Consider the following 15,580-nt stretch of genomic DNA (forward strand, 5'->3'; position numbering starts at 1 on the left):
TGTTTTGAATGTGACAGAGAGGGGGCTGAGAGACCCTTTAATCCTGAAGATACTCAGTGAAGTACAGCACCCACACACACAGCCATTGGGAATAATAGACACTAGAATCTTCACTAGAACAAAAGAAAAGTTATTGATAAAACAATACAAAATAGTTTCCATAAACCACTATGGGGGCAACTGACTATTTGGTTTCTAATTAAATGCTTTAAATAAATGCATATAAATATTTTCTCTTTTTTTCCTTCTGATCCCCTTTTTCCAGTTTCACAATGTAGTAAGAGTACAGATATCCGAATGTCACTTTCCTAAATCACAGTCTCTGTACTCTTCCTTTCTAACCAGAAATGGCATCTCCTCAGCAGCAACCACAGGCAGGAATGCTGTATTTTCACCTGCTCGCTCCTCACACTCGTTGATCAGTTCATAGTCCTCGGCCCTTTGACTGGCAAACGCTAGGATCTGGATCTGTTGTTGTGCGGCCTGCAGCAACACCTCCACCTGCTGCCTGTCAGCTTGATGGCCTGGGGTACTCGGGCCACTGAGAGGAACCAGCTCAGCAGGATAACAGTGAGGCTGGTGCTCTGGGCTCTCAGACTCGGCACTCTCCTTTGGCACCTGGACAGAACTCTTCTCCTCCACTGAAGGATCGACAGGCAGTGAGGCCACCCAACAATAAGGAACCACTTGGCTCTCCTTGAACTGCAGAGCACAGAGCTGGATGGCTTGATGGCAGTGTACAGGCTGTATAACATTAAGAGAATTCTCAGGAGATTTCCAACAAGTGGCTGACGGTCTACAAGGTAATAAGAATTGAACATGTATCAGGCAATGGACAGTGAATCTTCACAGCATGTAGGAGACACACTGAGTAACACACAGGCAGCTGACAAGACCTACCCTTGGTTGGTGTCTGAGCAATCACCCTTGGATGAAGCAAGCTGTGCCTGTATCTGGCTGCTTGCACTGACAGATGATGAGTCGGCGGGTTCGATCACAGCACTCAATGACCCTTGTGTCACTGGGGGTGATGGGCCAGGACTGACCTTCGATGACAATCTTCCCAGTTGCCTTGGGCTGAGGGATGAGGATGGACAATACCTGCAGTCAAAGAGATCATTAGAGCAGTATATCGCGATACCAAATAAGGAAGGCTATGGACCAAGTGCTGGGAAATAGGATTTAAAAAATGGGATTTGAACAATGGGATTTGAACATTGGGATTTTAAAAATGGGACTGAAACAATGGGATTTAAACAGTGGGATTTAAACAATGGGATTTGAACAATGGGATTTGAACAGTGGGATTTAAACAATGGGATTTGAACAATGGGATTTGAACAATGAGGTGCTTGTTTTTGGCCAGCACAGACTTGATGGGCTGAAGGGCTTTTTCCATGTTGTAGACCTCCTTGATTCTGTGGTCACTAATGAGGAGAGAATCCTATATTCAGATGGAAGCACAGGGAAACGTGTCGCATCAGGAACTGTGTCCCTCCAACAGCTCCCTCCAACATTCCTGGAATAGCCTTTGCTTTGTTTCCCAGGCAAAACTGAGTACTGTAGATGCTGGAAACCAGAGTTTAGATCTGGAAAAGCAGGTCAGGCAGCATCCAAGGAGCAGGAGAATCGACGTTTCGGGCAAAAGCCATTCATCAGGAAGGGCTTTTGTTTCTTGTTTAGTGACTACAGGGAGCTGTCATTAATAACTCTCTCATATTGAGAATTTCAGAGATGGGGCTGGGAGATAGTGGGAGGCTGGAGGGAAGGTGATCATAGAGTCAAAGAGATGTACAGCATGGAAACAGACCCTTCAGTCCAACCCGTCCATGCCGACCAGATATCCCAACCCAATCTAGTCCCATCTGCCAGCACCCGGCCCATATCCCTCCAAACCCTTCCTATTCATTTACCCATCCAAATGCCTCTTAAATGTTGCAATTGTACCAGCCTCCACCACTTCCTCTGGCAGCTCATTCCATACACGTACCACCCTTTGCGTGAAAAAGTTGCCCCTTAGGTCTCTTTTATATCTTTCCCCTCTCACCCTAAACCTATGCCCTCTAGTTCTAGACTCCCCACCCGCAGATAGAGGGGCTGGAGGGCAAAGAAGGAGAAGGGGAAGAGAGGTGAAGGGGAGGGAGGTGGGTTAGAAGTGGGTGTTGAAATGAGGTAGAATGAGAAGTGAGGTCTTACATCAAGAATTTAGAGGGTGAGACAGTAGATTAAAGAGCAGGACCTCAAAAGTTGCACTTTCTGCATTAATCATAGTGCCAAAGGCCAGCATGTGTGGGAGAACTGAGCAGGTGTGTGTGTGTGTGTGTGTGTGTGTGTGTGTGTGTGTGTGTGTGTGTGTGTGTGTGTGTGTGTGTGTGTGTGTGTGTGTGTGTGAGAGTGTGTGTGAGAGTGTGTGTGAGAGAGAGTGTGTGTATGTGAGAGAGAGAGAGTACGTGTCTGTGTGTGTAAGAGAGAGTGCATGTCTGTGTGTGTCAGTGTGCGAAAGAATACGTGCCTGTGTGTGAGAGAGAGTGCATGTCTGTGCATGTTAGTGTGCGAGAGAGTGCGTATCTGTGTGTGTCAGTGTGCGAGAGTGTGTGTGTGTCTATCTGTGCGAGAGAGTGCGTGTGTGTCTGTGCGAGAGAGTGCGTGTGTGCGTGTCAGTGTGCAAGGGAGTGCGTGTCAGGGTGCATGTCAGTACAGGTGAGAGAAAGAGTGTATGTGTGTGTGTCAGTGTGCGTGAGAGAATGTGTGTGTCAGAGTGCGTGAGAGTGAGAGAGTGCATGTGTCTCTGGCTATTGAGGGAGTGCAGCGTAGGTTCATGAGTCAATTCCTGGAATGGAGGGACTACCTTACACTGAAAGACTGGAGCGATTTGGCTTGTATACCCTTGAGTTTAGAAGACTGAGAGGGGATCTGATTGAGACATATAAAATTATTAATGGATTGGACACTCTGGAGGCAGGAAACATGTTTCCGCTGATGGGTGAGTGCTGAACCAGAGGACACAGCTTAAAAATATGGGTAGACCATTTAGGACAGAGATGAGGAGAAACTTCTTCACCCAGAGAGTGGTGGCTGTGTGGAATGCTCTGCCCCAGAGGGCAGTGGAGACCCAGTCTCTGGATTCATTTAAGAAAGAGTTGGATAGAGCTCTCAAGGATTGTGGAATCAAGGGTTATGGAGATAAGGCAGGAACAGGATACTGATTAAGGATGTTCAGCCATGATCATATTGAATGGTGGTGCAGGCTCGAAGGGCAGAATGGCCTACTCCTGCACCTATTGTCTATTGTCTATTGTGTCAGCATGCATGAGAGTGAGAGTGAGAGAGTGCGTGTGTCAGTGTGCGTGAGAGTGTGTGTGTGTGTGTGTGTGTGTGTGTGTGGAGGAGTTGTTGCCTGGATCATTGGGACTGTTTCTGGGGAAGGGTGTAAAGGCTTTACAGGTGGCAGAGTATTGAAATGTAATCAGGGGAGCTCCAAAATCAACAGATGGAAAGTACAACAGGGACAGTTCAGGGTTGGACCTAAATCTGGGGAATGAAGCCAAGGCATGTTTGAGGTGACGGTGGGGCAGCATTCTTATGAAAGTGACCACAAGACAAAGCATTTTAGATTTGTTATGGAAAAGGAAAAAAGGGATGGTCATTAAAAAGAGTTTTGAATATAAATTTTATTAAAATAAGGTAGGATCTAAACAAAGTAGATTGGGAAGAGCTAGTTGAGGGTCAATCTACAGCAGAACACTGGATAAGGTGTGGGGGATGATGTTCCAAAAGGACATGGGGAGACTACAGGCCTAACATGTTCCCTTCAGGGTGAAATAATGAAGCAAGAAGCCGAGAGAACTTTGGAACCTTGGAATATTTAGGATTGAATAAAATAGAGAAGACAGGCTTTTAAGAGGGACACACGGAAAAAAAATTAATGGCTGCCCTGGTGGATTCCAGAATTTGCAGGAAGGAACTTAAGAATTAGGAGAGCAAAGAGGGAGAATGAAAAAAAATACACTGGCAGGCAAGATGTGGGGGAATCCCAAGATATTCTGTAAGGACATTCATGGAAGTATCACCGAGGAGAGGGACATGATGGATTTTGAGGTTAGGGATAGATCTTTGAGTACTCTAGGTCAAGTTGGCATAAGGAGGGAGTAAGATTTGGGTATTCTAAAAGGCATTAAGGTAGACAAGCCCCCAGGTCCGGATGGGATCTATCCCCATTGAGGGAATAGGTTACTGAGGGAAGCGAGAGAGGAAATAGCTGGGCTTTAGCAGATATCTTTGCAGCATCCCTGAACAAGAGTAAGGTCCTGGTGGACTGGAGAATTGCTAATGTTGTCCTGTGTTTAATAAGGGTAGCACGGTAATTATAGACCTGTGACCTGATGTCAGTGGTAGGGGAACTGCTGGAGAAGATACTGAGGGATAGGATCTATTCCCATTTGGAAGAAAATGGGCTTATCAGTGCTAGGCAGCATGGTTTTGTGCAGGGAATGTCATGTCTTACAAATCGAAAAGAATTCTTTGAAGAGGTGATAATGTTGATTGATGGGGAAAGGAATGTGGATGTTATATATGTGGACTTTTGTAAGGTGTTTGATAAGGCTGCCCATGGTAGGCTGATCGAGAAGGTGAAGTCACATGGGGTCCAGGATGTAGCTAGATAGATAGAGTACTGGCTGGGCAATAGGAGACAGAGAATGGTAGTGGAAGGAAGTTTCTCAAAATGGAGACCTGTGACCAGTGACATTCCACGGGATCCATGCTGGAACCACTATTGTTTGTGATATACATAAATGATCTGGAGGAAGGTGTAGGTGGTCTGATTATCAAGTTTGGAGATGACACTAAGATTGGTGGAATAGCAGATAGTGAAGGGGAATATTAGAGAATCCAGCAGAGTATAGAGAGATTGGAGAGTTGGGCAAAGAAATGGTAGATGGAGGTGATACATTTTGAAGATCCAATTAACGAGCAAACTATACATAGACTCATAGAGTCATAGAGTCAGAGAGATGTACAGCATAGAAACAGACCCTTTAGTCCAACCCGTCCATACCGACCAGATATCCCAACCCAATCTAGTCCCTCCTGCCAGCACCCGGCCCATATCCCTCCAAACCCTTCCTATTCATGTACCCATCCAAATGCCTCTTAAATGTTGTAATTGTATCAGCCTCCACCACTTCCTCTGGCAGCTCATTCCATACACACATGACCCTCTGTGTGAAAAAGTAGCCCCTTAGGTCTCTTTTATATCTTTCCCCTCTCACCCTAAACCTATGCCCTCTAGTTCTGGACTTCCCCACCCCAGGGAAAAGACTTTGTCTATTTATCCTATCTATGTCCCTCATGATTTTTTAAATATCTATAAGGTTCACACCTCAGCCTCCGAAGCTCCAGGGAAAACAGCCCCAGCCTGTTCAGCCTCTCCCTATAGCTCAAATCCTCCAACCCTGGCAACATCCTTGTAAATCTATTCTGAACCCTTTCAAGTTTCACAACATCTTTCCGATAGGAAGGAGACCAGAATTGCACGCAATATTCCAACAGTGGCCTAACCAATGTCCTGTACAGCTGCAACATGACTTCCCAACTCCTGTATTCAATACTCTGACCAATAAAGGAAAGCATACCAAATGCCTTCTTCACTAACCTATCTACCAGTGACTCCACTTTCAAGGAGCTATGAACCTGTACTCCAAGGTCTCTTTGTTCAGCAACACTCCCTAGGACCTTACCATTAAGTGTATAAGTCCTGCTAAGATTTACTTTCTCAAAATGCAGCACCTCTCATTTATCTGAATTAAACTCCATCTGCCACTTCTCAGCCCATTGGCCCATCTGGTCCAGATCCTGTTGTAATTTGATGTAACCCTCTTCGCTGTCCACTACACCTCCAATTTTGGTGTCATCTGCAAACTTACTAACTATACCTCTTATGCTCACATCCAAATCATTTACGTAATGACAAAAAGTAGAGGACCCAGCACCGATCCTTGTGGCACTCCACTGGTCACAGGCCTCCAGTCTGAAAAACAACCCTCCAGCACCACCCTCTCTCTTCCACCTGTGAGCCAGTTCTGTATCCAAATGCCAATTCTCCCTGTATTCCATGAGATCTAACCTTGCTAATCAGTCTTCCATGGGGAAACTCGTTGAACGTCTTACTGAAGTCCATATAGATCATGTCCACTGCTCTGCCCTCATCAATCTTCTTTGTTACTTCTTCAAAAAACTCAATCAAGTTTGTGTGACATGATTTCCCACACACAAAGCCATGTTGACTACCCCTAATTAATCCTTGTCTTTCCAAATACATATACATACTGACCCTCCAACAATTTGCCCACCACTGACATCAGGCTCACTGGTGTATAGTTCCCTGGCTTGTCCTTTACCACCCTTCTTAAACAGTGACACCATGTTAGCCAACCTCCAGTCTTCCGGCAGCTCACCTGTGACTATTGATGATACAAATATCTCACCAAGGGACCCAGCAATCACTCCCCTCGCTTCCCACAGGGTTCCAGGATACAGGTCCTGGGGATTTATCCACTTTTACGCATTTCAAGACATCCAGCACTTCCTCCTCTGTAATATTTTAGTCATATCCTTTTTTTTATCCTTTTCATATCCTTTTCTACAGTAAATACTGATGCAAAATACTTGTTTAGTGTCTGCTCACCTCCTACCGCCTTGCTGATCTTTGAGGGGCCCTATTCTCTCCCCAGTTACCCTTTTGTCCTTAATATATTTGGAAACACCCTTTGGATTCTCCTTAATTCTAGTTGCCAAAGCTAGCTCATGTCCCCTTTTTGCCCTCCGGATTTCCCCTTTAAGTGTACTCCTACTGCCTTTATGCTCTGAAGATTCACTCAATCTATCCTGTCTATACCTGACATATGCTTCCTTCTTTGTCTTAACCAAACCCTCAATTTCTTTAGTCATCCAGCATTCCCTATACCTACCAGCCTTTCCTTTCACCCTGACAGGAATATACTTTCTCTGGACTCTCATTATCTCATTTCTGAAGGCTTCCCATTTTCCAGCCGTCCCTTTACCTGCAAACATCTGCACCCAATCAGCTTTTGAAAGTTCTTGCCTAATACCATCAAAATTGGCCTTTCTCCAATTTAGAACTTCAACTTTTAGATCTGGTCTATCCTTTTCCATCACTATTTTACATCTAATAGAATTATGGTCGCTGACCCCAAAGTGCTCCCCCACTGACACCTCAGTCACCTGCCCTGCCTTATTTCCCAAGAGTAGGTCAAGATTTGCACCTTCTCTCGTAGGTACATCCACATACTGAATCAGAAATTTTCTTATACACACATAACAAATTCCTCTCCATCTAAACCCTTAACACTATGGCAGTCCCAGTCTATGTTTGGAAAATTAAAATCCCCTACCATAGGGGATTCTATTATTCTTACAGATAGCTGAGATCTCCTTACAAATTTGTTTCTCAATTTCCCTCTAACTATCAGGAGGTCTATAATACAATCCCAATAAGGTGATCATCTTATTTCTCAGTTCCACACAACTACCTTCCCTGGATGTATTTCCGGGAACATCCTCCCTCAATATAGCTGTAACACTATCCTTTATCAAAAACACCAGTCCCTATCCACTCTTGCCTCCCTTTCTGTCCTTCCTGTAGCATTTGTATCCTGGAACATGAAGCTGCCCGTCCTGCCCATCCCTGAGCCATGTTTCTGTAATTGCTATGATATCCCAGTCCCATATTCCTAACCAGGCCCTGAGTTCATCTGCCTTCCCTGTTAGGCCTCTTACTTTGAAATAAATGCAGTTTAATTTATTGGTCCCACTTTGTTCTCTGCTTTGTCCCTGCCTGTCCTGACTGTTTGACTCACTTTTGTTCTCAACTGTACCCATCTCATATCGATCTCTTTCCTCTCTATCTCCCTGGGTCCCCCCCCCCCACCCCACCCACCCTCACCTTACAAGTTTAAATTCTCCCGAGCAGCTCTAGCAAATCTCCCTGTTACTCCCCTTCCAATTTAGGTGCAATCCATCCTTCTTGTACAGGTCACTTCTACCTCAAAAATGTGAATCCTTCTCCCATACACCAGCTCCTCAGCCATGCATTCATCTGCTCTATCCTCCTATTCCTGCCCTCACTAGCTTGTAGCACCTGGAGTAATCCAGATATTACTCATCTTGAGGACCTCCTTTTTAAATCCCTGCCTAACTCTCTGTAATCTCCCTTCAGAGTCTCAACCTCATCCCTTCCTATGTCATTTGTTCCAATGTGCACAATGACCTCCTGCTGGCCCCTCTCCCCCGTGAGAACATTCTGCACCCTCTCTGAGACATCCTTGATCCTGGCACTACGAAGCAACACAACATTGTGATTTTTCGCTGCTGGCCACAGAAACGTCTGTCTGTACCTCAGTCTAGACAGTCCTCTAACACAATCGATCGATCGCTTGGAACCCAACGTACCTCTCATTACATTAGAGCCATTCTCAATCCCAGAAACTTGGCTGTTTGTGTTACATTCCCCTGAGAATCCATTACCCCCTCCATTTTCCAAAACACCATACTTGTTTGAGATGGGGATAACTACAGAAGACTCCTGCACTACCTGCCTACCTCTCTTACCTTTCCTGGAGTTAACCCATCTCTGTGATAGTACCTGAGACTTTCCCCCTTTCCTATAACTGCTATCCATCACATCCCCTTGCTCTTGTAAATTCCTCATTGCCTCTAACTCCTCCCCAACTGATCCATTTGATCTGATATGATTCGCAATCAAAGGCATTTATTGCAGATATAATCCTCATTAATCCGTAAACTCTCCCTAAACTCCCACATCCAAGAAGAAGAGCACATCGCTCCATTAAGGGCCATTTTTGCTTCTTCCAATCTGCAGACCCAGAAAATAGCACCAAATTACTCCTCTACAAAACACTGCTCCAGGCTAACTCAATACTTCTGCTTATACTTTAAGTTTAATCAAGAGACATTGCTCAATAAAACATATAATCAAGAAAGAGTCCACTCTACTCACTACTGCAGACTTATTTTAAGGCCATGCTTAAAACATCTACTTATCTGCTTCCGTGCTGTGACCTCTCCCAACAGGTTCCTCCAAGGTCAGTTGTGAATTTCACTGGTTTTTAATTTTCCCAGACACACTACGATGTCCAGCGATACATGAATTCAACAACAAAGGCAGTAACTGCTAACTCTGTCAGTTAACAACGTGGATTACAATGTGGGTATATCGCAAATGGAAGGTCTTGGGGAAAATTGACATATAGAGAGATCTGGGTGTTCAGGTCCATTGTTCCCTGAAGGTGGCAATATTGGTCAGTAGAGTGGTCAAGAAGGCATACGGCATGCTTTCCTTCATTGGACTGGGTATTGAGTACAAGAGTTGGCAGGTCATGTTACAGTTGTATAAGACTTTGGTTCAGCCACATTTGGAATACTGCGTACAGTTCTGGTCCCCACATTACCAAAAGGATGTGGACACTCTGGAGAGGGTGCAGAGGAGGTTCACCAGGATGTTGCCTGGTATGGAGGGTGCTAGCTGTGAAGAGAGGTCGAGTAGATTAGGATTGAGGCCTACAAAATCATGAGTGGTATAGACAGGGTGGATAGCAAGAAGCTTTTTCCCCAGAGTGGGAGACTCAATTATGAGGGGTCACGAGTTCAAGGTGAGAGGGGAAATGTTTAGGGGAGATATATGTGGAAAGTTCTCCACACAGAAGCTGGTGGGTGCCTGGAATGCATGGCCAGTGGAGATGGTAGGGGCAGGAACGATAGTGTCATTTAAGATGTACTAGACAGATACACGAATGGGCAGGGAACAGAGGGATACAGATCCTTAGAAAATAGGTGACACGTTTAGATGGAGAATCTGGATTGGTGCAGGGTTGAAGGGCTGAAGGGCCAGTTCCTGCGCTGTAATGTTCTTTGTTCTTTGTTCTATGTGAAGAAGATAACCAAAGAAAGAATGGGGCCCATGTGGGACCCAGGGGGCAAGGAGACAAGGGACATCAGGAAAATGATGAACAAGTAGTACTCATTGTCTTCACTTTGGAGAAGGAGAATGTCAGCGCAGAGTCTGGGAAGAGGGACTGAGATACTGCTGAGTAGCATGACATGGAGAGGGGTTTGAGAGGTTTTGGTGGGTTTTGGATAAAGGAACTGAGGTCAATGTTTCCTAAGTTTGCAGATAACATAAAGATAGATACGGGGGCAAGTAGAGCTGATGGGGAGGCTGCAGAAGGACTTGGACATGTTATGACGGGGGCAAAGAAGTGGCAGATGGAACACAATGTGGGAAGGTGTGAGTGCAGTTTGATGGGAAGAACAGAGGCAAGGACTATTGTCTAAATAGGGAAAGGCTTAGGAAAGCACAAAGGGATTTAGGAGGGTTCATTCGGGATTCTCTTCAAGTTAATATGCACGAGGCAAATGAAATGTTGGCATTCATTTTGAGAAGGCTAAAATACAAGAGCAGGGCTGAGGCTGTGTAAGACTGTAGTCAGACTGCATTTGGAACATTGTGAGCAGTTTTGGGATCTGTATCTAAGAGAGGATGTGCTGGTGTTAGAGAGGGGGTCTCGAGGTGGTTTACAAGAATGACCCTAGGGATGAGGGGCGTGGCACATAAGGAGCAGTCTGGCTCTGTACTCAGTGGAGTTTGGAAGGACAAGGGGAGATCTCATTGATGCTTACAGACTCCTGTGAGGATATACTGGATGGAGTGGTGGTGGAGAATATGCTTCCACTCACAGAGAGACGAGGACCTGAGGGCACAGCCTCAGAGTGAAGGGACAGCCCTTTAGCACTGAGATGAGAAGGGATTTCTTCAGCCAGAGGGTGGAGAGTCTGTGGAACTCATTGCTGCAGAGAGCTGAGGAGGCCCAGTCATTGAGTGTATTTAAGACAGAGATAGATTCTTGAATAGTAAGAGTTCAAAGGTTACTGAGAGAAGGCAGGAGAATAAGGTTGAGAAACATATCAACCATGATAGAATGGTGGAGCAGAGTCAATGGGCCAAATAGCCTGGTCTATGGTCTATGACTGCAGGACCATCACCCTCATCCAGCCTCAGTACTGTTCCAGATTCTGCTGCAGCCTCTCAGTACAGGAAACAGACTGCGCCTGTAAGGTGGCTCTTAACCTTCCTCCTTTCTATCTCTTTCCCTAACCACACATTTCTGGTAACAACTAACAAAAGGTGGAAATTAGTCTTGAACCTTGATCAAGGCTGATACAAAATTGCCCTCATATGCAGCTATGTATAATGCAGAAACAGCTTTAGTCTGCATCAAAAGCCCCATGCTGTACCTGTCCCGGAAGTATTCGATGGGGGACAGTGTAGAGGTGGCTTTACTCTGTATCTAATCCCGTGCTGTCTCTGCTGCAAATGTGTTGCTGGTCAAAGCACAGCAGGCCAGGCAGCATCTCCTGGCCTGCTGTGCTTTGACCAGCAACACATTTGCAGCTGTGATCTCCAGCATCTGCAGACCTCATTTTTTACCCGTGCTGTCTCTGCCCCATCAAACTCATCCAGGACAGGGACAGCGTGGGGTTAGGCAGAGGTGAATCTCTACTCTGTATCTAATCTTGTGCTGTTCCTGTCCTGGGATGGTTTGATAGGGACAATGTAGAGGGAGCTGAAAATGTGTTGCTGGTTAAAGCACAGCAGGTCAGGCAGCACTCCTGTTCCTTGGATGCTGCCTGACCTGCTGTGCTTTAACCAGCAACACATTTTCAGCTCTGATCTCCAGCATCTGCAGACCTCACTTTTTACACAATGTAGAGGGAGCTTTATTTGATAAAATCAGTCATATAATTAAATTTCATTTCAACATAATGAGTTAAACCTGGTTTGAACATGACTTTACCGTTGCTGCTTTCCAGTCGGGTTACTCATTGATGGTGAGGTGCTCGGCGATGATCCAGCACCCGAAAACTTTGATTCCAGAACTTTGCATCTTCTCCCATCAATACTACTGTCGGATTTTGTGAACTGAAAAATAAAACACCACCACCTCAAATTGTCGGAGTCATTTACCCAATGGCTACAAATTGTGAGAGAGTTGCTGATGCATGAAGGGGAAATTCATCAGCACACCGAGAATAAGCTGCCACTTGCTACTTTTTCAGCTACGGGTGACAGAACCTAATGCTTCTTCCTATAATCCTTTCATCCAATCTTTTAAATCTTTACATCTATTTGCACCTGCGAAAGTGAACTCTGGCTGAGATGACTCTGCGCTCGAGTGAGGCCCATTTTCATTGCACTCACTTCCAAGAATATTGCAATGATGTAAGCTTTGTGTTCCAGTTCTCAACCTTCATGTCTCAGTGCTCTACAGATGAGGAAATGCAGTTTATATTAATGTCGAGGCTACATACTGCTATCGTGTGATAATGGTGTGACTGAGAGGCTTTGCACAGTCACTGTCCACCATCTTTTTATTGGTCTTCATCTAAGTTACTGACACCATGTGGAAATGATGTCAGCCAAAAGTCTTTGGTACAGGATAGGCTTAATGATGACAAACCGTAAATATGTTTCTCAGGTCAGAGCTAGTTCTGCTACACGTGGACTCTTGTGAGATATCTGATTCAATTGAAGAGTAAATACATATTGCTGTTAAGTGCATGGACTAAAGACACCCTGCAAACACTGAGGAAGGCCCTTTAGTTCCTCCCAGGAACAGCCTTATGTCTGAATGGATGGAGCTTATGTTTTGTTGTCAGTTAACCCTTTCAGGTACTGACTGTTCTGTACAACAACTTTAAATTACAACAAAAACAGAAAAATCTCAGCAGGTCTTGCAGCATCTGTAAAGAAAAGCAGAATTAACGTTTCGGGTCCAGTGACCCCTCTTCAGAACTTTAATCAGCAATTGGCAGCCTCCCTGAAGCCAGGATAGAAGGTCAGCTTATAGAATATTCTTGCATTAACTGTCGATCCTATTAAATCTCTTTGATCTATTGGACAGCCATCTTCCCTCAGAAGCTGTCTTCTATACAGTTAAGCTGAAAATGTGTTGCTGGTCAAAGCACAGCAGGCCAGGCAGCATCTCAGGAATAGAGAATTCGACGTTTCGAGCATAAGCCCTCGAAACGTCGAATTCTCTATTCCTGAGATGCTGCCTGGCCTGCTGTGCTTTGACCAGCAACACGTTTTCAGCTGTGATCTCCAGCATCTGCAGACCTCATTTTTTATTCTATACAGTTAATGCTTGCTTACGTTTTCCAGCTGTAGCACATTTTGTTGGGGATGATTGGCAGGAGACAGTTCCGAAGTGTTCAGACTGTAACTCTTCCCAAAGCGGATCTCCTTTGTCTGGTCACGCAGTTTTTGTCTTTGTTTTCTATGAGAACAGAAGACAAAACAGATTTTATTGTCACACAATGATCTTTAACAAGAAAATCCTGTTTGTATTGGATGCTACAAATCCACGTGCTACACTCTCTACCTGATATCATCCAGAACTGTTCCCCGTGCTTTAACTCACAGCCATCACTCCTGTACTCACCAACCAACACTGGCCCCTGACAAGCAACACCTGGCTTTTAAAATTCTCATTTTGCTTTCCAATTCTTCCATGCTTCACCCCTCCCTACCTCTGTAATCTCTTTCAGCCCCATAATGCACTGACAGCTCAACACCCCTTGAGATCTGGTGTCTTGCTTTTCCTCAATTTTAATTTCTCTACGCTGGTTGTCTGGGGCTAAGCTCTGAAATTCCTTCTCTGCCTCACCTTCCTCCTATAAACACTCAGTGAGCCTTACCCCTCTGATCAGGCTTTTCATACACCTGACCTCATTTCTCCCAGTGGATCCTGGGAAGACCTTGGGATCACATTAAAGGTGCTATACAAATCTCAATTGCTGTTGTTGTACAATTCACACTGGTGAAAGGTAAGTGAATCAGTCTGTCTGTGGGAGTGGGGAGCGACAGAAAGTGGAAGAGCTTCAGAATGACATGTTCCAGGTGGAAACAGTCCTAAAAGCTTTAGACAGATTAAAATTAAACAATAAACTCAACCTGACCACTGCAATCCCCGTTAGTGAGATTAAGGTGCACAGGCATTCGACATGATCCATTGAAACTGCTCCTGCCTGCAGGAGGACATTACAGCAACAATTCCAACTGGGGAGGAGGGAACCAGCTGAGAGAATGATCAGGAATTATCCAGGAAATGAGTTCAACAATCCTCATTATAGCAATCTCAGAAAATCTCCTGAACCTCTCAGATGGAGCAGAGTCCAGGACAGCAGGTGACAGTCAATGACAGGGTGCTGGGTTTAGATGGGATTTTTGTCAGGGAATGCCAAACCATTCAGCTGCTAAGATTTCAACTTGTGAAAGATAAAGAAACCCTCAAAATAAAACTGACAAATGAAACCAGGGGCAGAGGGAGAGTGTGAGAAGATAAAGAAATGCTCAGTGGGATGATGACATAGCAGGGTATGTGAGAGATGAACTTGGTTGAACTGTCAGACTAAGCTGCAATTTAACCAAATCTTACAAACATAAACCTGCATAATTCATCTGAAACTTCAATTGCTTAAAAACTCTTTGTTGTATTGACAAAGGAAGACAGGAGCAACTCAGCAAATTTAGTGCTTATTTGGTGACTGCTGATCTTTGATGACAGCTTCCCGACCTTTCCATGTAACAGGAGCCCTGAACATTTCTCCCCAGTGGGTCTTCAACTCTTAGCCAATCCAGCAGAGAGTAGGAGACTCTCTATTTGAAGAAGATCCTTTAACTATTCTAAGTGAACTTTAGGTTTCCACTATGAGGGGGAATGTGGAAGCTTACATAATGTCCTCAACAAACAAAACAAATAAACAGAAGCTACTGTGGCCCTACTGAATAAACAAAAACTAAAGCTGCTGGAGAAACTCAGCAAATATGGCAGCATCTTTGGAGAGAAAACAGAATCAGCTTTGACTTGAGTGAAGGGTGACCAGATTCAAAACATTAACTGTTTCTCTCCACAGATGCTGCCAGACCTGCTGAGTTTCTCCAGCAGATTCTGGCATTTTCAGATCTCCTGGACCTGAATTCTCTGTTTTATTTCTGTAGAGAAAGGGTCAGCTGAGCCAGGAAAGATCACAGATTCCTGTAGGGATACAACAGAAACAAGCACCATTTCCAGTAAATCCATCCTCCCAGATCAAGAACCCGAAACAGCAATTCTTACACCCCCAACCCCAGGGGAAGGAGGAATCTCTTTCCACTCTCTGTTATTTTATTCCAGTCAATGGCTCTCAACGAGACTCTCACTGGTTCTCAGCTACAGTAGGTTCCGAGGGAGGAATCTCTAAGTGTATCACAAATGTGTACCTGTCACAGTCACTAAGGGGATCAGCATTTTCAGAATCTCCTTACAGAAAGTTACGTTTCTAATCCAAAAGACTGAAATGCAAGCTGCAAGATCTGAACTGAGCCTAAACACTTCCAAAGACCAATTAACGCATGGTCACCTCTGGAACTGTTACATCTAGATTGGATGGTTATTCATAGCTATGCTACAGTTCACTCAACAGTAAGAGCATGATCCAAATG

At 44.8% G+C, this 15,580-nt stretch overlaps 1 protein-coding gene across 1 annotated transcript in view; it reads right to left on the minus strand.

Annotated features, from left to right (window-relative positions):
* Positions 1-300: 300 nt before the first annotated feature.
* Positions 301-15,580, minus strand: part of LOC132834976 (pro-neuregulin-3, membrane-bound isoform-like) — a 612,621-nt gene continuing 597,341 nt past the window's right edge. The window contains exons 6-9 of the mRNA XM_060854144.1: positions 13,250-13,373; positions 11,892-12,016; positions 901-1,101; positions 301-796 (exon numbers count right to left, since the gene is read on the minus strand). Of these exons, the coding sequence (XP_060710127.1) occupies positions 301-796; positions 901-1,101; positions 11,892-12,016; positions 13,250-13,373 (946 nt within the window). The remainder of the gene's footprint in view (positions 797-900; positions 1,102-11,891; positions 12,017-13,249; positions 13,374-15,580) is intronic.

Source organism: Hemiscyllium ocellatum, chromosome 43 (genome assembly GCF_020745735.1).
Source record: "Hemiscyllium ocellatum isolate sHemOce1 chromosome 43, sHemOce1.pat.X.cur, whole genome shotgun sequence".
Lineage (NCBI taxonomy): Eukaryota > Metazoa > Chordata > Chondrichthyes > Orectolobiformes > Hemiscylliidae > Hemiscyllium > Hemiscyllium ocellatum.